The 19,034-nt window shown below is 30.0% G+C and overlaps 2 protein-coding genes across 5 annotated transcripts in view; one reads left to right on the top strand and one right to left on the bottom strand.

Moving 5' to 3' along the window:
* Window positions 1-11,734, bottom strand: part of LOC107071183 (GAS2-like protein pickled eggs) — a 78,421-nt gene extending 66,687 nt beyond the window's left edge. For all 4 annotated transcript variants that reach the window (XM_015329953.2, XM_015329954.2, XM_015329955.2 and 1 more), the window contains exon 1: window positions 10,833-11,734. The gene's annotated coding sequence lies outside the window, so the exon portion shown is untranslated. The remainder of the gene's footprint in view (window positions 1-10,832) is intronic.
* Window positions 11,735-12,098: 364 nt separating this feature from the next.
* On the top strand, window positions 12,099-18,401 carry LOC107071168 (uncharacterized). The gene is made up of 6 exons (XM_089172417.1): window positions 12,099-12,476; window positions 12,555-12,658; window positions 12,729-13,007; window positions 13,085-13,697; window positions 13,791-14,012; window positions 14,079-18,401. The coding sequence occupies exons 1-6, from the start codon at window positions 12,253-12,255 to the stop codon at window positions 14,134-14,136; spliced, it is 1,500 nt and encodes a 499-aa protein (XP_089028543.1). The 5' UTR covers window positions 12,099-12,252; the 3' UTR covers window positions 14,137-18,401.
* Window positions 18,402-19,034: the final 633 nt, after the last annotated feature.

The raw sequence follows: 19,034 nt of genomic DNA, 5'->3' as shown, positions 1-19,034 counted from the left end.
TAATTGTACTTTTTTCAATGTTATTTGAGACATTTACAAAATGATTTTCATCTTGTATTATTCTTTTCCTTAAAGTCAAAGTTTATATTCGGTCATTCAAATCTACGAGATACGTTGATAATCCCATTTAATTTTCATTTTAATAATTTACTATGATTTAATATTTAATTACCAACATATTAAATAGATTAAAAATTGTTTAATTATTTTAAAAATCTATTAGAATTATCTTCAAAGATTTATAAGAATATTATATATATATATATATATATAGTATTTCTATTTTAATTTATAAAACTACAACTATACAACTGTAACTCCAACTGGTAGTCTCGGGAAAGAGTAATTAATTTCAAAAAAAAAAAAAAAAAAAGAACACTCTCGTGAAACAGTAGAAAACCAGTCTATAAATATTTTTCGAACGACTACTTTAACTGACATGAAATTTATAGCTTACTCTAAATAAAATCACTTAGTTTTCCAATCGTTTTGTATACCAAAAAAGATCTCTGCTTTCTATTATACCATAAATAATATTCCTTCCTCATCTTCATCATCATCATCATCGTGATCATCTTCCACTTCTTCTTCTTCTTCTTCTTCTTCATCTTCTTCTTCATCTTCTTCATCTTATTTTTCTTTTCCATTTTAACTTTCGCAAGTCGTCGTTTCAAATGGCTTTTCCGGATTTACGAGCTGGGTGAACCCCTTCTTTCTTTCCTCGTCGACTTATTGGATTAGAACGATTAAAAGGGAACAACAACAACAACGTTGCATGGTGTCCATATAATAACAAGACGGTGAAATGAAAGCGTAACGTCGACGAGAGTCGTTAGGAGTGTCTCTCTCTCTCTCTCTCTCTCTCTCGCGAACCATGGTGAACAAGTTGCATGCGTGGGTCGAAGAAACATTATTACGACGTGTAATCCGCGCTTTTACGACCAACCCCCTTCCACCACCACCACCTTCTCCATCCTCCTCCTATCATTTTCAATTCTCACCGAATGAATTACATCCACATACCACACGTGACTACGTGTACCATACCATACCCAACCAATCAAAAGTTTCAAATTCCTCCCTTTAATACTTATTTCCATCAAAATCTAATACACCCCCATAAATATTCCAATGATTTTTACATATTAACAAGTTGAATTATGTTTCAAAAGATGATTGGCATAATCTGATATTTATAGTAATATTTTTTTATTCTTATTAATTTTTACAATCACAATTAGTTTAATCAATCTTTGGCAACGTGTACAGGAAACATAGAAAAATATAAAATTATTCGAATAACAAAATTGTTATTAAAAATGCGGATGGTATTTTTTATTTTTAAGAAAAAAAAAAAAAAAGAAACTAATTCCTTAATAACCATACTCTAATGGCGTTCGTTTATTTATTTTTTTTTTTTTCAATAACTGTGTCATAAATATTAATAAATAATAAACTATAATCAAGAAAAATACATGTAATTAATCTAACAATGAAATATTTCTAATGGATTACGTAGGAAAGATGATTGATCGATCGATCGATCGATCGATCTATGGATAGATCGATCTATCGAATGAATAATAGAAATAATCGAATGTTCTATGTTTTGAATGAATAAAAAAAAAAAGTGTTGATCGTTACTTGGAAAATGATTACTATTGCCTCGTTATTCATCACATCATGGAATAAATGATTTACATATTCTTTTGTCCTTGACTTTACTACCTTCTAGCAATGCTTTCTATCCCTTCTCCTCCTCCTCCTCCTCCTCGTCCCCCTCCTCCCTTTTCCTCTTCCCCCCTTTCTCTGTCCGTCTCTCTCTCTCTTTCTCATGAAGTGCAATCGATATTTCATCCATCCATTTATCCGTCCATCTAAACGCATTAGTATACTATGAACATATATGCATGCTAGTATTTATTTGTTATATACCAAACTTGCATATACATATGTACACACATATTCACACGCATATATAGTATGATTGCGATATACCGTTAAGTGATACGTGGCGCTCCTTTAAAGTATGTTCACGTAGGTAAACCTTACGTTGCGGGTTTTACTATAGAAATGATTCGTGCTAAGGGCAACCCCACCTTTTTTATATTCTCACCCTTTTTTTTTTTTTACTCCTACACCTTGAATATTAAAAACTTTTCACTAAATAGTTCAAACTCGTTTAACTTCTTAACTCATTACTCTAACACTAACTACCTCAAATTTCTTCCAGATATATTCTCGTTTATAGTTACTTTTGTTTTTTTTTATATAATACAAATCACGCCAATTAAGATGGGCTGGTCACGTGGCGCGGTGCATGAGGGAGGATCGAACGGTGCACAAAATATTGGTCGGTATACCAAATGGTGGATAATATTAGAAAGAGACCTGAAAGAAATAGGCTATGAAGATCGCGAATGTGGAAGGATCGTGCTCAGGGACGGGAACAATGGCACCGGGATTTGGTATTTTATCGGCAATGAACTTTCCACTTCCTAATGCCAATTAATAATAATAATAATAATAATAATAAAAATTGTCATATAAATAATTGTAATAAAAGATAAACTCTAGATTCGATTAATAGGGGGTTAAAAAGAAAAAGAATCCAAACTAACCTATGGGGAATCGTGAATCAAACGCGTTGTAGAAAGGGTACATTCGTCGGCATGATCTTTAAAACCAAGATCCGCCATATTGATAAATTCGCACGAACGCGCGTTATTCTTTTTTGCACTATATGCTAATTTCCTATAAGATTTTCCACATAGAATTAAAACGATTATTTAGCTTGGAATATATCTAATACAATTACTTTTCTCTCGTATGATATTTGTACTGTTAACGGTAGCAGCAGAGAACATTGTAAACGCGTCCTGCGGGGTTTGAAAGAAAACAACAACGTCGTGTTCCTTCGGTACCAATAATTATGCAGAATCTGATATCCGTCTTCGTGTCTTAAAGAAAAAGAGATCCGCATAGTCGATACTTAATGGCCCGTAAAAGAGGGAATGGACCATTAATTGCGACAAACTTCTTATCCATCGATAACACCAGATTCACGTTCCTTTTTTTTTCTTTATTTGCTATTTCATTCTCTTTCACATAATTGTTCTATAAATTTTTTTATTTCTATTGGGGTCTCTAGCAGTTGAACACGCTATCTGGTGGCTAAATTCAAAATTAGAGTAGATAGGTCGAATTGTTACGCCACGTCCCAGCCAGAGATCCCAATATTTTAATTAGAATTAATTAATATTATGACGTTGTTTGTCCGCAATGGACTTGTAAACTACTGAACCGATTTGAATAAAATTTAGCACACTGTGTGCAGTTTCATAGAACTTGAAAGATAGGATAGTTTATATCTTAATTTATAATCGCAATAGGGCGGTATAAGGTAATTCGTTGACTTAAAGACGTGTGTATCAGACTGATTGTGAGCCACAGTAACGCGTGGCGGGACACCCCTAGTATATATATCATATACCGATAATTTGCGATAACTAAATTAGGTCAATCAATAGAAATCTAATTTATCTTATATTACAATTATTTATATAACACAATTTGTATCGTATTAAAAAACAAATATTAACTATATGAACTAGAATGTGTTGGAAGAAAAATTCAAGTGATAATAGTAGCAATGAGCAAAGAAGTTAATTATTTAAAAATGTTTACCATTTTCGAAAAGTCTATCGAAGAAATTCTATTGAAAGGATAGACAAAATTTGTATTTAACCAAAGGGAACATTTGAACAGACTTCTTTTTATCGGTTCAATCGTAAAAGTTCGAATCTCATTTTGCATAATAATTGCATTTGCTAGCCACGAGAGACTTGAAAAGAAGCCCAATAAAATTTCCACCCCCTCATCACGACACGACGGACTGAAACACCCTTTCCATACACGCACACGTACACATATACACGAATTCACACAAACATATATATCTTTCTCTCTCTCTCTCTCTCTCTCTCTCTCTATCTCTTTCTATTTACGATTTCATTCATTCTGTTTCTTGATCGTAGAAAATGAACCTGTTCTTTTATCGTTGTCATTTACAATTGTAGTTGTAGTTGTGTCGTATGCAAATCACGAATATCTCTGCGTTCATAACATTTCTCTTACGAAAAAAGAAATAGAAATAGAGAAAGAGAGAGAAAGAGAGAGAGAGAGAGAATAGCAGGTAGGGTTTCAATATATGATAGAAAAAAAAAAAAAAAGGTAAAAGAAAAATATCGCGATATGTTAACTTTGTATACTACCCTAAGCTCGACATACGGTCGATAATGTCCGTAACATTTCTCAAGTCGTTTATCATTATGGGTGTCCCATTCTACTAAAGCTCCTTTCGAGTATGCCGAGATTGATTACCCCTTTCTACCTTAGTTCTTTCTTGTCGTCATGTTTCTAGTAGTCCGCCCCTATCGTGTTTCATATTACTTTTGGTTTTTTTTTTTTATTTTATGTAGATTCTTTCTTTCTTTCTTTCTTTCTTTCTTTCTTTCTTTCTTTTTTTCTCTTATCTCTATCAAACCTGTTTAGATATTATTCAATTTTCATATTTTTAATATACAATATTATTTTATATTATTATATCATATATTATATAATATAAATATATATAAAAATAATAAAATAAAAATAAAAATATATAATAAATAATTAATTAATAATTAAAATATTAATAATTAAATAAATATTAATAAATGTATATATATATATATATATATATATATATGACGAATTTTGGTTTTAAAGTATTTTTATTTTATTTTTAATCTAATTAATAGGTAAAAAGAAACAAACTATATTAGATACTATATATAGTTTGTACTATATAGTATTTAGTTATTACTATATACAGAATAAACAATATATATATATATAAATTATTTATTTCAAATATAATTATACGCGAGATTCTCATGCGTGTATAATTGTGGAACGAAATAAAATAAAATTAAATTAAAAAATAAAAAAATCAGAGAGATTTCCAAGCGACGTTAATTGCAACGAAAATTATGAAACATACGAAAAAAAAAAAATGGTTGATGGTAGTAGGTACTCGTTAAAAAAAAATTGAAAAATCACTCGCGTTATGTACTTTTTTCTTTTTTTATAAATTCGTAAATTACGAATTTAATTTTAAAGGTAAAAATAAAAAATAAAAAAATAACCTCGTCACTGGTTGGAATATCAAACATTATTTCCCTCCCCCCCCCCGACTTTTCGAGCAAAGATCGACCACCACGAGTAGCTGCAAACAGCAAACAGCAGCAGCAGCACCCAAGTCTCGCGAAGTTCTTCTTTTAAAATCGTTCAACCAGTCTTTTGAAAAAAAAAAAAAAAAAAATCTTCTGTACTCTCTTCTATAAAGGCTGCGTACACACATACATACACACACACACACACATGTATATATAATTCAAAGCTTTTCACGCATTTTCGAATAGAAAATTGCTCTGCCTGCCTGCCTGCCTACCTGCCTGCTTGCCTACCAACACACATACATGTGTATTTTCATTCCTACGTATATGAACTCTGAAAAAGGGTTGAGAATAAAGAACAAAGTAAAGAAAAAAAAAAAGAGAGAGATATTAAAAGTGAAAGAAATAGAAAGAAAGAGAGTGAGAAAGAAGAAGAAAAAGAGAGAGAAAGAGAGAGAAAATATCACTGTAGTTCTCATTTTATTTTCCACCTTTTATTTTCTTTTCTTTTCTTTTCTTTTCTTTTCCGCGATGAGATGCGGCAAACGCAGCAGATCCGCACGTGATTTATCTCTGTACCTTACGACAACCTTCTCTCTCTCTCTCTCACTCTCTCTCTCTCTCTCTTTCTCTTTCTCTTTTTCTCTTACTTTGAAACACACATTTATATACACCTATATATATATACTTACACATATATACAGTAATCGCGAAGCTAGCTGGCCACCGACACAACTCGGACACGCGAGCGCGCGCCCCCTCGGAAGAAAATCTTGTGAATGAGCAGGTTCTCCATTCACTTTTAAACGGAATGGTTGAGTCGTAACGAGTCTCAACGCCTTCCTTTTCTCTCTTTCTCTCTCTTTCTCTCTCTTTCTCACATAAACACACACACACATTCATAGTACACGACTACGTGTATATAGTATACTCTTTCTCGTATGATCTATATTACATCTCTTTTCTCTTTTCTTTATACACTCTCATTATGATATATATATTATCTCACTCAATCTTTCGTATATGGTTTATTAAATTGCTTTGTATTTTTATACTTTAACTGGATTTGGTTTATTATACTAACTCTTTTTTTTTTTTTTCTTTCCAGGAAGGGTGGTAAGCAAAGGTTAAGAAAATAATTGCACGGGGTCCAATGACAAATAGAAAAATGTGTATAGTAAAAGAAAAAGAAAAATAGGAAGGACTTTAGAAAATTCTACAACCTAAAATATGTAGGTCATTAGGATTCTATTTTTTCAAACAATTCTAATGTACTAATACTAGGAATCTAACATCTGACTTAATTGAAAATTTATTAACCTTTGCTTACCACACTTGGTCCAAAGGACCCAGACAACCTTTTTTGCAACTTGAGTCATTCATTTTTCTCAATTGTTCAACTTTAATAATTTTTTAAACATATTTAAATTTAATTTAAAGCTATAAAACCTATATAGTCTTTTTAAGTAAGTATTAAAGAAGTCTTGAAAAAATGTTGAAGTAAATCTATGCAATAGTTAATTTTTTATAACAATTTTTCTCGTCCAGGTCCTTTGGACCCAGATGTGGCAAGCGTGTTACTCCAAGGAGGTGTGGTAAGCAAAGGTTAAGAAAATAATTGCACAGGGTCCAATGACAAATAGAAAAATGTGTATAGTAAAAGAAAAAGAAAAATAGGAAGGACTTTAGAAAATTCTACAACCTAAAATATGTAGGTCATTAGGATTCTGTTTTTTCAAACAATTCTAATATCCTAACACTAGGAACCGAAGATCTGATGTTCAGGTCAGAATTTAAATTTGAACACGTGGACGATATTGTCCAGTCACGATTTTCTTACAAATGTTAACAATAAGATTTTATTCTCGAAAAAATATATTCTTTATAATTCTAACTTTGTAAATAACGTCTTGTTCGAACAATAGTTTGAAGTTAACTGAAACATTAAAAAGAAATTGAACAATGTTCGAAGGTACTATTTTGTAATAAATAAAAATTGAAATAAAATTTAGTTAAATAATAGTTTTGAAGGATTAGAAAGTTTGTCAAAAGAAATATAAGTAAATGAATAAAAAGAAAATAATAATAATAATAATAATAATAATAATAATAATAATAATAATAATAATAATAAAAATGGAAAGAAAAGAAATGTTTTTAAAAGCAAAAGTTACTTAAAGATAGACACATAGAAAAACGATCGTAGTACCGTGTCAGATGGAAAATACTCGATTACCATCCACAATAGTCGTTTCAATGCAAATCACTACCCGACACGAAAGAAGACCGTAAACTATTTTCTCTTTTCCTTTCTCTGTATAAAAACATCTTTTTAAAGTGTCTACGAAATTCACATAAATGTCACCTGTCTCTATGCTTCACTTCGTTCTAAAGAAAATTTCCTATGCGAATTTTTTTTAACAAAACGTATAAAATAAAGCAAATAGTTTTTTTTGTTTTTTTTTCTTGAAACATCGATTGCACAACAGTTCGTCCAAAAAAAAAAAAAAAAAAGAAATATTTTATTCAAATTTATTATCCTAATTTCTCTCTCCTTTAAGGATATATGTTCATTTAAAATCTACATGCAATCCTAAATTGCAACCTTTCCGATCGATGCATCGAAAAACTCTCCTTTCTCTTTCCATGTTTTTTTTTATTTGTTTTTTTTTTTTGTTTATCGAAAAAATAAAGAAGAAGATACTACTATTCTTTTATATACAAAATGCACCTACAATTAGTCACGGCGGCTAATCCTATGGTTCGTTCGTTCACGAAAGCAAGGCCAATTTCAGGAAGTACTCTAGCAAATCTAGACGGGAGATTAAACGATGAAAATAAATGGGGAAACGTTTGTGGGTGTACGTGCGAGTGCATAATGCATAGTATCACGTGCCTAGAAAAATAAATATATCTATGATATCTATCATTCTTGAAAAGACAAGAAAAAAATACCATGTAAAACATAATTCATTTATGTATACCAAAAATATTAATAAATAATATCCTATACCAGGGGTCTAAGGCAACCTTTTGAGTTGGAAGAGCCAAAAATTACAATGTACAAAATTTCAAAGTTTAATTTTTTAAAGAAAACCACAAAATTTTCTTCTTGCTAACAATAAATAGTACTCGTATAAATAAAGTTTTTTTGATAAAAAAAAAAAAAAAATAAGCTAATCTATTTATTCATCGGTGCCTAATTCTCAAAGAGCCGCATGTGGCTCGCGAGCCGCAGGTTGCCGATCCCTGGTATATCCTATTCGTTAGATTAATTTCTTTTTCAAATTTTTGTTATTTAAATTTAAAAAAAAAATCAAACAAACAAACAAGAAGAGAACGATGAGAAATTGTGTTGATTTTCTCATTTCCTTCTAATTGTCTTCTACAGTAATTTACATCGATCGTCGTCGTTCATTCCACCACTCGTCGAGCTTTCCACCTTCGATACTATTCAAAGTAATCGTTCTAGCAAATACAATCATTATCGAGTTATCGAGTCATTACTGACGAAACCTACCCGTTGGGCATAATCGTCAGTTACGACTACTAATTTCTCTTTTGAATTTACATTTTGTATTTCTCGTATTTAAACAATGCTGTATAAAACTCACGATGTGCATTTATTCATTATATTGTAAAATACGAAAAAAAAAAAACAAATATTATAAAATCCTTTTTTTAAACAAAACTTTGATTATTTTTTTACACACAAAAAAAATTAAAATTTCAACAAAATAATCAAATAAATGAAGGTATGATAAAACAATATTATTACGTTCATCCTAGACAAATAATCGTGGTCATTCGATCAAGTTTAAATTGACAATTAAAAAATAAAACACAAATAGAAAAAGAGAGATAATTGTTAAAAAAAAAAAAAAAAAAAAAAACTAGCTTGCAAAATGATATTAAAGTTACAATTATTTACCGTATAAATCGACAAAGATAATTTACACACATACTTCCGATACGATCCGTCCTTTATTTGTGGGTGCAAGGCGTGCAAAGCTTTATTGTTCAATTCAATAAAAATTCTCTTCCTCGTATCTATCGTTACAGCATCGCGACTTAATATGCATATACAAGGTGACCCAAACATTCACACACTTATATAATACATTTTTAAAAACAAATTACATAATGTGTTCTGATACTTAATACATTTGCAATTCTTAGTCTAATCGATAAAATGATAACAAATATACAGTATTTGAATTAAAGTTCAAATACTTTCAACCCTGCATTATGCATATGTTGTATACGTGTGTATAAATTATCAAATCAATATAAATATTCATATAAATGTATGTTATTTTTCTATTGCAATACTCATTAATTAAATCTAGTAAATAAGAAATGAAACGTATCTACGAGGTCAAACTTACACGCCCGAGTCAACATTATAATAATGAGAAAGAGAGATGGATAGTGTGTGCGTGTGTGTGTGTGTGTGTTCTATATACGTAAGTAGTAGTATGTATATAAGTCGCTTCCTTTCTATTCGTTGAAGAAACGAGATAATGACACATCCCGAGCGAGCTCTCATAAACCAGGCCCGTTCTAATTCTCTAATCCTAGTGCACGAGATTTCCTTATCTCGAATTTCAATCGGCACGCTTTTGAAGTTGCCGTATTAATCCTATGTAAGAGAGAGACTTTTCCGAGTCACGATCATTCCCGCCATTATTTTCCACGATACCTATTTTAAATACTTACTGTATAAACCTAATACCACAATCTTAATACACTACTACCACAACTGTTATTACTATCACCTTTAACGCTTTTGTTGTTTCTAAGGTAAGATTTAAGACTAACATTTTCATGATTATCCCCATATATTTTATATCCATGTAATTTGCTATGTAATTAAATGAGAACTTTGATTTAACAGATTCTAATAAAATATCAACAATAAATAGTTCAACTTACGTCAAAGTAAAAAAACATATCTACCGTGTAATCTATTGTTGTTTGTTTGAATAAATAAATTCAATTAATTTTTCAAAAACACAAATACAAGTATTTCAACGATGTTTTTTCTTTTTTTTTCATCTGCAAACTGAACAACGTAGTAGTCTTTCTCTCTTTCTTCGATTATTCCTTCCACGCAAACTCAAACATTCCATTCTTTCATTATTTATGTACGAACTTTAGGAAGAACACGAGAAGAAAGTTCACGGGAGAATATAAACAAAACGAACGAGTAATAAAACCTAATGTTTAAATGGAAAACAATTGAATAGGATGATCAAGTTAATTAATTACTACGTTAATCAAGTTAACTCTATCCAACGTTTAAATTAAAGGTGAAAAATCTTGGATATTGGGATCTCTGGCAGGCAGGGGCGTGGCTTAGCAAATTCGACCTATCTATTGTAATTTTGAATTTAGCCACCAGATAGCGTATTCAACTGCTAGAGATCCCACCACGTGGGCTTAGTAGCAATTCGACCTATTTACACTAATATTGAATTTAGTCACCAGATAGCGTATTCAAATGCTAGTCCTAATCCCAATTAAAAATGTTCCGGTGATTTAATTAAACCTTAATTTTATTACATCTATCGTAAAAAAATGTGATATACAAAAAAATAAAAATATACTCACGCGTGAATGTTTGTTGGCAAGCTTGGATCCTCAGGTGTAGTTGTAGTTGATGTACATTCACGAAAAAAATAATTAAGATCGCATAAATCACAGCGGAATATTATCCAATATATATATACATATATTCATCGAATCGTTGATGTAAAAAAAAAAAAAAACAAATAAACAAAATAAAGATTATAATCGCGTCTCGTTCGAACAATAATATAACAATGATAACTCTTCGTCGAAGTTTAATAACCACGAGCAGGAGTTTTGTTCTTGTATATCACTACGATTGATCGAATGCCTACATCACGAAATTTTCCGACATGTGACGACAGTTAACATTTCGTATTTTAATAATCGCGTCGCTCAATTATCGAATGTTATTTTTTTTTTGTTCAAAAATAAAGAGAGAGAAAAGAGGAAGAAGAAGGAAAAAAGAAAAGAAAAGAAAAAGACGACAAGACGATGTTAACTCGTCGTCGTTGTCGTTGTTGTTGTTGTTGTTGTTGACAAGGAATTGTTGACGATGATTTAGACCGATCAGAATAAAGTTACAAAAAAGATAAACTTGCAAATTGCAATAATTGCAAAGTAAAGATTGAAATCGTCGATGTTAGAAAAAATTTCCTGATTCTTCCTTGTCCTCTTCGATTTCGAACTTTTCCTTGTTTTGCATCTGCGAGTTTAACGTAAACGTTGTATCTCAACTATGATATGATCGGGGGACTTTATCTATCTCTCTGTTATGTGTTGTGTATATATTCTATCTATCTATTTCTTTCTCTCTATCTTTCTCTCTCCTTCTCTCTCTCTCTGTGTATATGAGCAGCGCCTCGCGTAAATCCGAGGATCCGTTCGTAAAGCCACACTCCTAAACTTTCGCGTCCCAACCAGAGACTGAAGCGCCTACGTACAGTCCACCCGTATAAATGCTGCGTTTTCAAAGCCGAACGAACATCCTCCGTCTCCGATTGGTTGACGATCTACCATTAACGTTTTAGAGAGCGCCACTGGACAGATGCAATTAGTCGATAAGAGGGAGCGCGTGATAATCTGTCGGTAAACGAGAACAACTTCTTCAAGTGCGGTCGATAATGCAGTTTACTTTTTCACCTTGTTTTTGATTAAACAGTTTTTTGAAATATCATCGATATTATTATTCGTTTTATTTCATTCAAATTCAAATATAATTGTGTAGATTATTTTTATATTTGTTTTTTTTTGTTTTTATAACTTTATATGTGTCGTTTTATAAAGAGCAGGTGTGTAAGCCCCACCTTTCGTAAATCGGAATATAAATTGCCATGGAAACGCACGTGCTATGCACGCACAGTCGTTCGATTTCCAACGCACAATAACAGATCGAAAAACTCTTTTAATTATAAATAATTCTGTTACTTTTTTTATTTATATTTGTGTATATTAATCGAATATGAATATGCAAAAAGAAAATGGTGAAAGTAATGTTGAAGAAAACAAAGTAAAGTCGGTAATAAAAAAACTTCAAAAATCGGATTATTTGAAGGGTTTAATGAAATTAAAAAATCAGGAATATATTTTAGAAAGGGGACTTGTTAATTTGATAGACAATATGAGACTCGATGCTGATGTTATTAAAAGTTTGTCGAGAGATGAGAAAGAATTGTCTGTAAAAAGGTACGTTCGATATTTTTATAATATTTCATTATATTCAAGGTTTTTTTTTTGTATAACCTTTGTTTTTCTATTGTATAGACAAAATATTTTTTCAACTGTACGTAAAACTATTTCTGATATTAGTAACGATATGAAAGCAGTTAAACTAATCATATCCGATCCCGAACAAATACAGCAATTAGGTAATAAATTTCATATAAATTTGAGTATCAACTTATCAATTGAAATAAATATTTTTAATCGTTGATTTAGATGTCAATGAATTTAAATCAAAACTAATCGGAATATCGAAAAAACTGGACAATTTTAAAAATACTTGTCCTCTTCAAACATTGACCGAAAAAGGAATTGAATTGGATGCCGATTTAAAAGAATTTTCATCGCGTTTACATAAATATAATTCAGTTAATACATCAAACAAATCATCAACCATTGATTTGTCTTCTATTAATAAAAATAAGAAAACAAATCACGAGAATTACGATGATTACGAAGAGATCGAAGATTTTCATACGTTGATCGTTAAAACAGGTGCTTCTAAATTCAATTTAAACGTGTCCTGACATTTTGCAAGAAAAATTTAAATCGAAATTTTATTTCATTCCAAGGTTACACTCAACATTGGAGCGACGAGGATCATTCGTTATTTTTAAAAATGCGAAAAAAGTGTAAAAATGTACCAACATTGGTTAACACGATTAGAAAAAAGTGTCCAGATTTGACGATAGAAACGATAATAAATCATGAAACTTGGTACAAATTATATCTCGAATTACGAGAAAAGCAAAGATTGAAAATCAAAGAATGGCGTAATAGAAAGGAATTGAAAAAAGTTGCAAAATTACAAAATGAACAAATTGTTGATGAAAAAAATCAATCAATTGTAAACTCTCCTTCGAATGTTGTAAATAAAAATAAACTAAACGACAAAGAACAAAAATCCAAGGTAGTTAATGATGAAAATTTAAATAAAAAGGAATTAATCCAAAAGTGGAAATTAGAAAAAGAACAGAAACGAATGATGGAAGAAGAAGAATCAAAATTGCGATTAGAATCTAAACGAGCATTGGATGAAAAACGTACACGAAATAGAATAGAAAATATGCGAGAAAGTTTACAAAATTATAGAAATAAAAAATCGATGGATAAATTTATAGAAAATTCGACAAAAGAATTAAAAAATATTCGAAATTTTAATCCGATTTTGATGAAAGAATTTAGGTACGTCTAGTACGCATTACCGTACAAAACGAATTTATTTGATTTATAAATAAAATAATTTTTTTTTGTTTTTTTTTTCAATAATAATTAAAGGAAACAGGATGAGGAATACGTTCGAAAAAGAAGAATGCAACTATCGCGTACGAATAAAATTCGACAAAACAAATTTAGAATATTACGGAAATATCAATTAAATAATACAAACACTTCGACATTGTGTAAAACTACGAAAGCGTGGCAAGAAAAATGTAAAATGGAGGATTACAAAATAGATGATAATCAAAAAGTGCTATACATCAAAGATTTACCAAAACTGTAAGTAAATTAGTTTCAGTTAATTGCAATAATTATACGTACCATTGATTTGTTGTTCCTTTGCAGACATACACGATGGAGAAATCAAGAGTCTATAGATTTACAAAATTATTTTCAACTATAAAATAATCAATTTTTCATTAATTTTTTAAATGCACGCACACAAGTTCGATCATTACACTTCATTTCTATTATGAATTATACTCAATAATGTATCTCAGTATAATACTATACACATATATGGGTCATTTATTTTCAAAGTGGGCCTAACTGCATTTATATTCGAATCGAAATATTAAAAGGATTTGCATTTTAATACAATTAAAAATATACGTAATGAATCCTACTGTTTAATTATTGTATAATATATATAATGTAATTATTTTATTACTCCTGCACAGTGATGATTTCAATGCTAAAAGTTACCTGTAATATAAGTTTAAATGTATTACAATATTAAAATAATTATTAATTAATCGAAAGAAATGTGTATTGTACCTTAAAAGCACCGGGTATATGTCAGGAGTACCGTCCTCTTCGAAATTCACCTTCAGACTAACACGTTGTCCTCTATCATCAAACTTATATTAAATGTTGTTTATATGACTTTTCAAATGTCGCGCATGTGTACAACGGTAGTTAGTTACCTGAATAGACTAAGAATCGGATCGGAAGGTGGGAAAGGAGTGAGGAAAGGGGTAACAACATTTAATAAGAGTATTTTGATAGAAAACAATGTGCCAGACTGCAATTGAATCTAGAAGAAGACACAAATCATATACTCCGAACTTTTATACAACAATAGACATTCCCATCGATTATTTAACAATTATTTCAATATTCTAATACACTCTACTTATATTACAGGTAATTTTTAATTACAGACAATCAAAAAATAATAATTAACAAATACATTTTAGGCCAATTTCAAAATAAACAGCTCATATATATATATGCATATTACATATATCACGCAATAATACATTTAATCCTTTCGCTGCGAACAGCGCCTTTTGGCGCTCGGTTATAGACGCTTTCTCTCAGCGAACAGCACCTTTTGGCGCTCAACCATGGACACTTCTCCTAAGCGAACAGCGCCTTATGGCGCCGTGAATTTGATTTATGTGCTGGCTGCTGAGCATTTCATTTTTAGGCACTCCGCAACGAAAGGATTAATTATAAATTATATTTGTAACATGCAAATTATATTCTAAACGTAAATGTAAAGAGAATGAAAAAAGAAAAAAAAGAAAATACTATACTTCGCAGAAATATAGGAATGATATAAAAAAAAAGAAAAAAAAAAACAATAAGAAAAAAATGATTCTTAACAAAAGGGTTAACAGGATGAAATGAGCCGGAACGATTGATATATACTTATGTTTATTTTTCTTTACGAACGTACCTTTTTTTTTTGTTTGTTTGTTTGTTTGTTTGTTTATCAGTATTATTTGTTTTTTTTTTCTTTTTACGTTTTCTTTTCTTTTTCTCTGTGTGTAATAATGCGTGTGTGTTTTCTTCTCAGACGATGATGGTATATAATAAGTTAATGAGTAAACGAACGTTGAGTTTATCCAGGACAATTTTGTTAATCGATATTTAATTAACATTTACAACTATATAAGAATCTTTCCTCATGAAATTTCTAAATACATTACCTGATTTTTGAAAACACATCATCAGGGGTGGACGAGGGGTTGAGAGGATTTAGTAGGAGGCAGCAGAAGAAGGAAGAAGTGGGGGAAGGGTGGGCAGGGGGTTGGGCAGGGGATAGTAAAAGGATCATTTATCTCATCTGGTCGTGGATAACACCAACACTCGACACGATTTTACTCAAATATATATAATATACTTTCTATTAACCTTCTGTTCGCGTTAATTAGATATCCTTTTAGATTACCAAATACAAAAACATAGGTGATACAATATATATATATATATATATGTATGTATATATATATATAGTATTATAATACAAGGGTGTCTCACGTGTTGTGCTGATTACGATAAAACTTGTTACGTTAATATTTCTCGCGATGATTTCATCGTAAAACTTGCACGATACGGTGATGGCACCTTTCATTCTATTTTATTTTATTTTATTTTACTTTTTTTTTTGTCGAGATACTCACGAATAAAGTTCTTAAAACGTACTTCCTTTTTTTTTTTAAACTATTTATATCTATATATATATATATATATAGATATATATGCACATATACATATATATGCACATATCTAGATATAATATATGTATGTATATTTATTTATTTATTATCATTTAATTTCTATTTTATTTTTTATTATTATTATTATTATTATTATTATTATATATATATATATATACGTAGAAATATAATTATTTAGAATTTATATAATGTATATCTCCTAAGAGAGTTTTATTACAACGAGCAATAAATTGTTTAATAAGACGCACTATTAACCACGATTTTTTCTTATCCGTCTACACGAAAATTTCAATCATACTTAGTTCATTTTTTCACTTATCTATTTCACACATGTACACGCATACAACTTCTTCGACACATCTCTCTCTCTCTCTCTCTCTAATTATTTATTTTAATTAATAAATATGTACACGCGATTATTTGTACAACATCGTCTTTTAAAACCCACCCTCCCCCCCCCCCAATAACCTAATCTCTAAACCCCAGTCCTTTCTACGTTAGTGTTAGTATTTGCTTTATGTTCGATTGACCCTTTTATATTTTCCATATTTCTCTCTCTCTCTCTCTCTCTCTTAAAAATAAAAATAAAAAAAGAAATTCGTAATGGGCACGACGAGAGGATTGTTTTTCAAAACTGATAGGGGTTCCAAATTAAACATTTGTATCTTTCTTTACTTTTACTTTTACTTTTTCTTTCTTTCTTTCTTTCGTTCTTTAATTATTTATTTATTTTTTTTTTTTTTTTTTTTTAATTAATTTTCTTTATCGAACAAATTTCTTTTCGGAGAAAAAAAAATAAGTTCGCGACGCGTTCTTTCTGTCTACGATCGAGTGTTTCTTGGTTTGTTTTTTGTTTTTTTTTTTTAAATATAAATGAAATTAAATAAAAATGAATATAAAAATAGTAGAAAACAAAAAGTAGCAATAAAATAAAATAATAACAATAATGGAAAAATTAAAAAGAAAATTTGGTACTTAGGTATTAACACCATGGCACCGCAGCAAAAATTTCGCTAATGCGCCAATAAAGAGCAAGCTTGTTGTTCGCATACAACAACCTTGTTGCTTGCACACAGCAACCGTCAAGGTTACGTTAGGGTTTCGTCAGGGTTTCGTCAGGGTTTCGTCAGGGTTATAACTACAGCATTAGGTTAAAGAAAATAGAGACTGTTTGGAATCTATATTAAATTCTATGTCGGCCCATTTTCCATCGAAATCCGATTAACTACGTTTTATAAATAAAATCTTTTGAATTTTCAAAGTGTTTTGATTTTAAATCAAATTTTTTATTTTATAATTTGTCCCAACTAAAAAGGGACCTGAAAGAAATAGGATACGAAGACTGCGAATGGAAGGATCGCGCTCAGGGACGGGAACAATGGCCCCGGGATTTGATATTTGCGGCAATGAACTTTCCAATTCCTAATGCCAGTTAATAATAATAATAATAATAATAATAATGATTAGTCGCAACAATTTAAGGTATAGATTGGCGCATTAGCGAAATTTTGCTGCGATGGCGTTAATACGTAAGTCCTGAAAAATCTTCTATGCGTATTCTCGTATATACGCAAACATCCCTTATTAAATATCCCTTAAAAACATCATTAAGCCATGTGTTTCATAGAAACGAAGATTTAATTAGATAAGATTAGATTAGATTAGATTAGATAGACGATAGATGATAAGAAATAAGAGTTCATAAAAAAGCACCACCCTTTTTGTTTTCTTTTTTTTTTTTTTTTTAATTATTATTTTCTTATCGTTGTTTCGTCATCGTCGTCTCTCTCTCTCTCTTTCTCTCTCATTCTCTCTCTCTCTCTCTCTCTCTTTCTCTTAAGCTCTAAGCATTGCACGCTCTTGATTTTTTTTTTCTTTGCAATTTTTTTTATTTATTTATTTATTTATTTATTTATTTATTTATTTATTTGGGGACGGTTAAGATTCCGAAAATGAGATCCTGATTTTTACTGACTGAGTCTTAGTTTTTTAGAAACGAAGAAAATTATTTTCAATCGTATTCTCGATCATTTAAATTAATCATTGATAATTTGTTTGTTCAACAAAAGTTTATAATCTTTTTTCGAGTACTTATTTCTAAGTCATAGATTTAATATCATAATTATATCTCTCACTCTCTCTCTCTCTCTCTCTCTCTCTCTCTCTCTCTCTCTCTCTCTCTCTCTCTCTCTCTCTTTTCATTCTCACTCTTCCTTTCACTACCTTTTTCTTTTTATTTATACATATTGCAAAAATAATAATAATAATACTAATACTAATAATAATAATAATAATAATAATAATACTAACAACAATAATAATAATAATTATTATTATTATTATTAAAATTGTTTACTTAAAATCTGAGCAGCAACAAGCGGTAAGCTTTTTGAGAGAAAATAAATGTCGAGGAAAAATAATAAATAAAAAAATAAAAAAAAAATCGAAAGCATTACGAAATTAAAATTAAATCTGTAAAAATAAAATATATATATATATATATATATATATATATATATAAACTTAGTACTCTCTCTCTCTCTCTCTCTCTCTCTTTCTCTCTCTCTTTTGTGAGAAACAAAGCTTTGTTTTGTAATTAATAAACTCGAATGTGTAATTAAATTGTGAATACTTTAATTACCAATTTTATATTCTCATTTAATTATTATAGAATAATTATATATACAACAATAACCCCTTTACATAAACCCCTTTCTTTTATACAGTCTTAGATTGGGCGAAACAACGTTGAAAAAGGGAAAGAGCTTTGTAGAAAATATCCATTTTGTTTATCTTTCTTTTAAATAAAAGGAGATTCGCGAATAATATTAAA

This window comes from Polistes dominula, unplaced genomic scaffold (assembly GCF_049000335.1).
Source record: "Polistes dominula isolate Pdom_NZ unplaced genomic scaffold, Pdom_raw_medaka contig_73, whole genome shotgun sequence".
In the NCBI taxonomy this organism is placed as follows: Eukaryota; Metazoa; Arthropoda; class Insecta; order Hymenoptera; family Vespidae; genus Polistes; species Polistes dominula.
This window is presented reverse-complemented; position numbering and strand designations above follow the sequence as displayed.

Coding starts and splice junctions, on each gene's coding strand:
- LOC107071168 (XM_089172417.1), top strand. CDS start 12,253: ATGAATATGCAAAAAGAAAATGGTGAAAGTAATGTTGAAGAAAACAAA. Junction 13,698..13,790: donor ATTTTGATGAAAGAATTTAG/GTACGTCTAGTA, acceptor TAATAATTAAAG/GAAACAGGATGAGGAATACG. Junction 14,013..14,078: donor ATCAAAGATTTACCAAAACT/GTAAGTAAATTA, acceptor GTTCCTTTGCAG/ACATACACGATGGAGAAATC.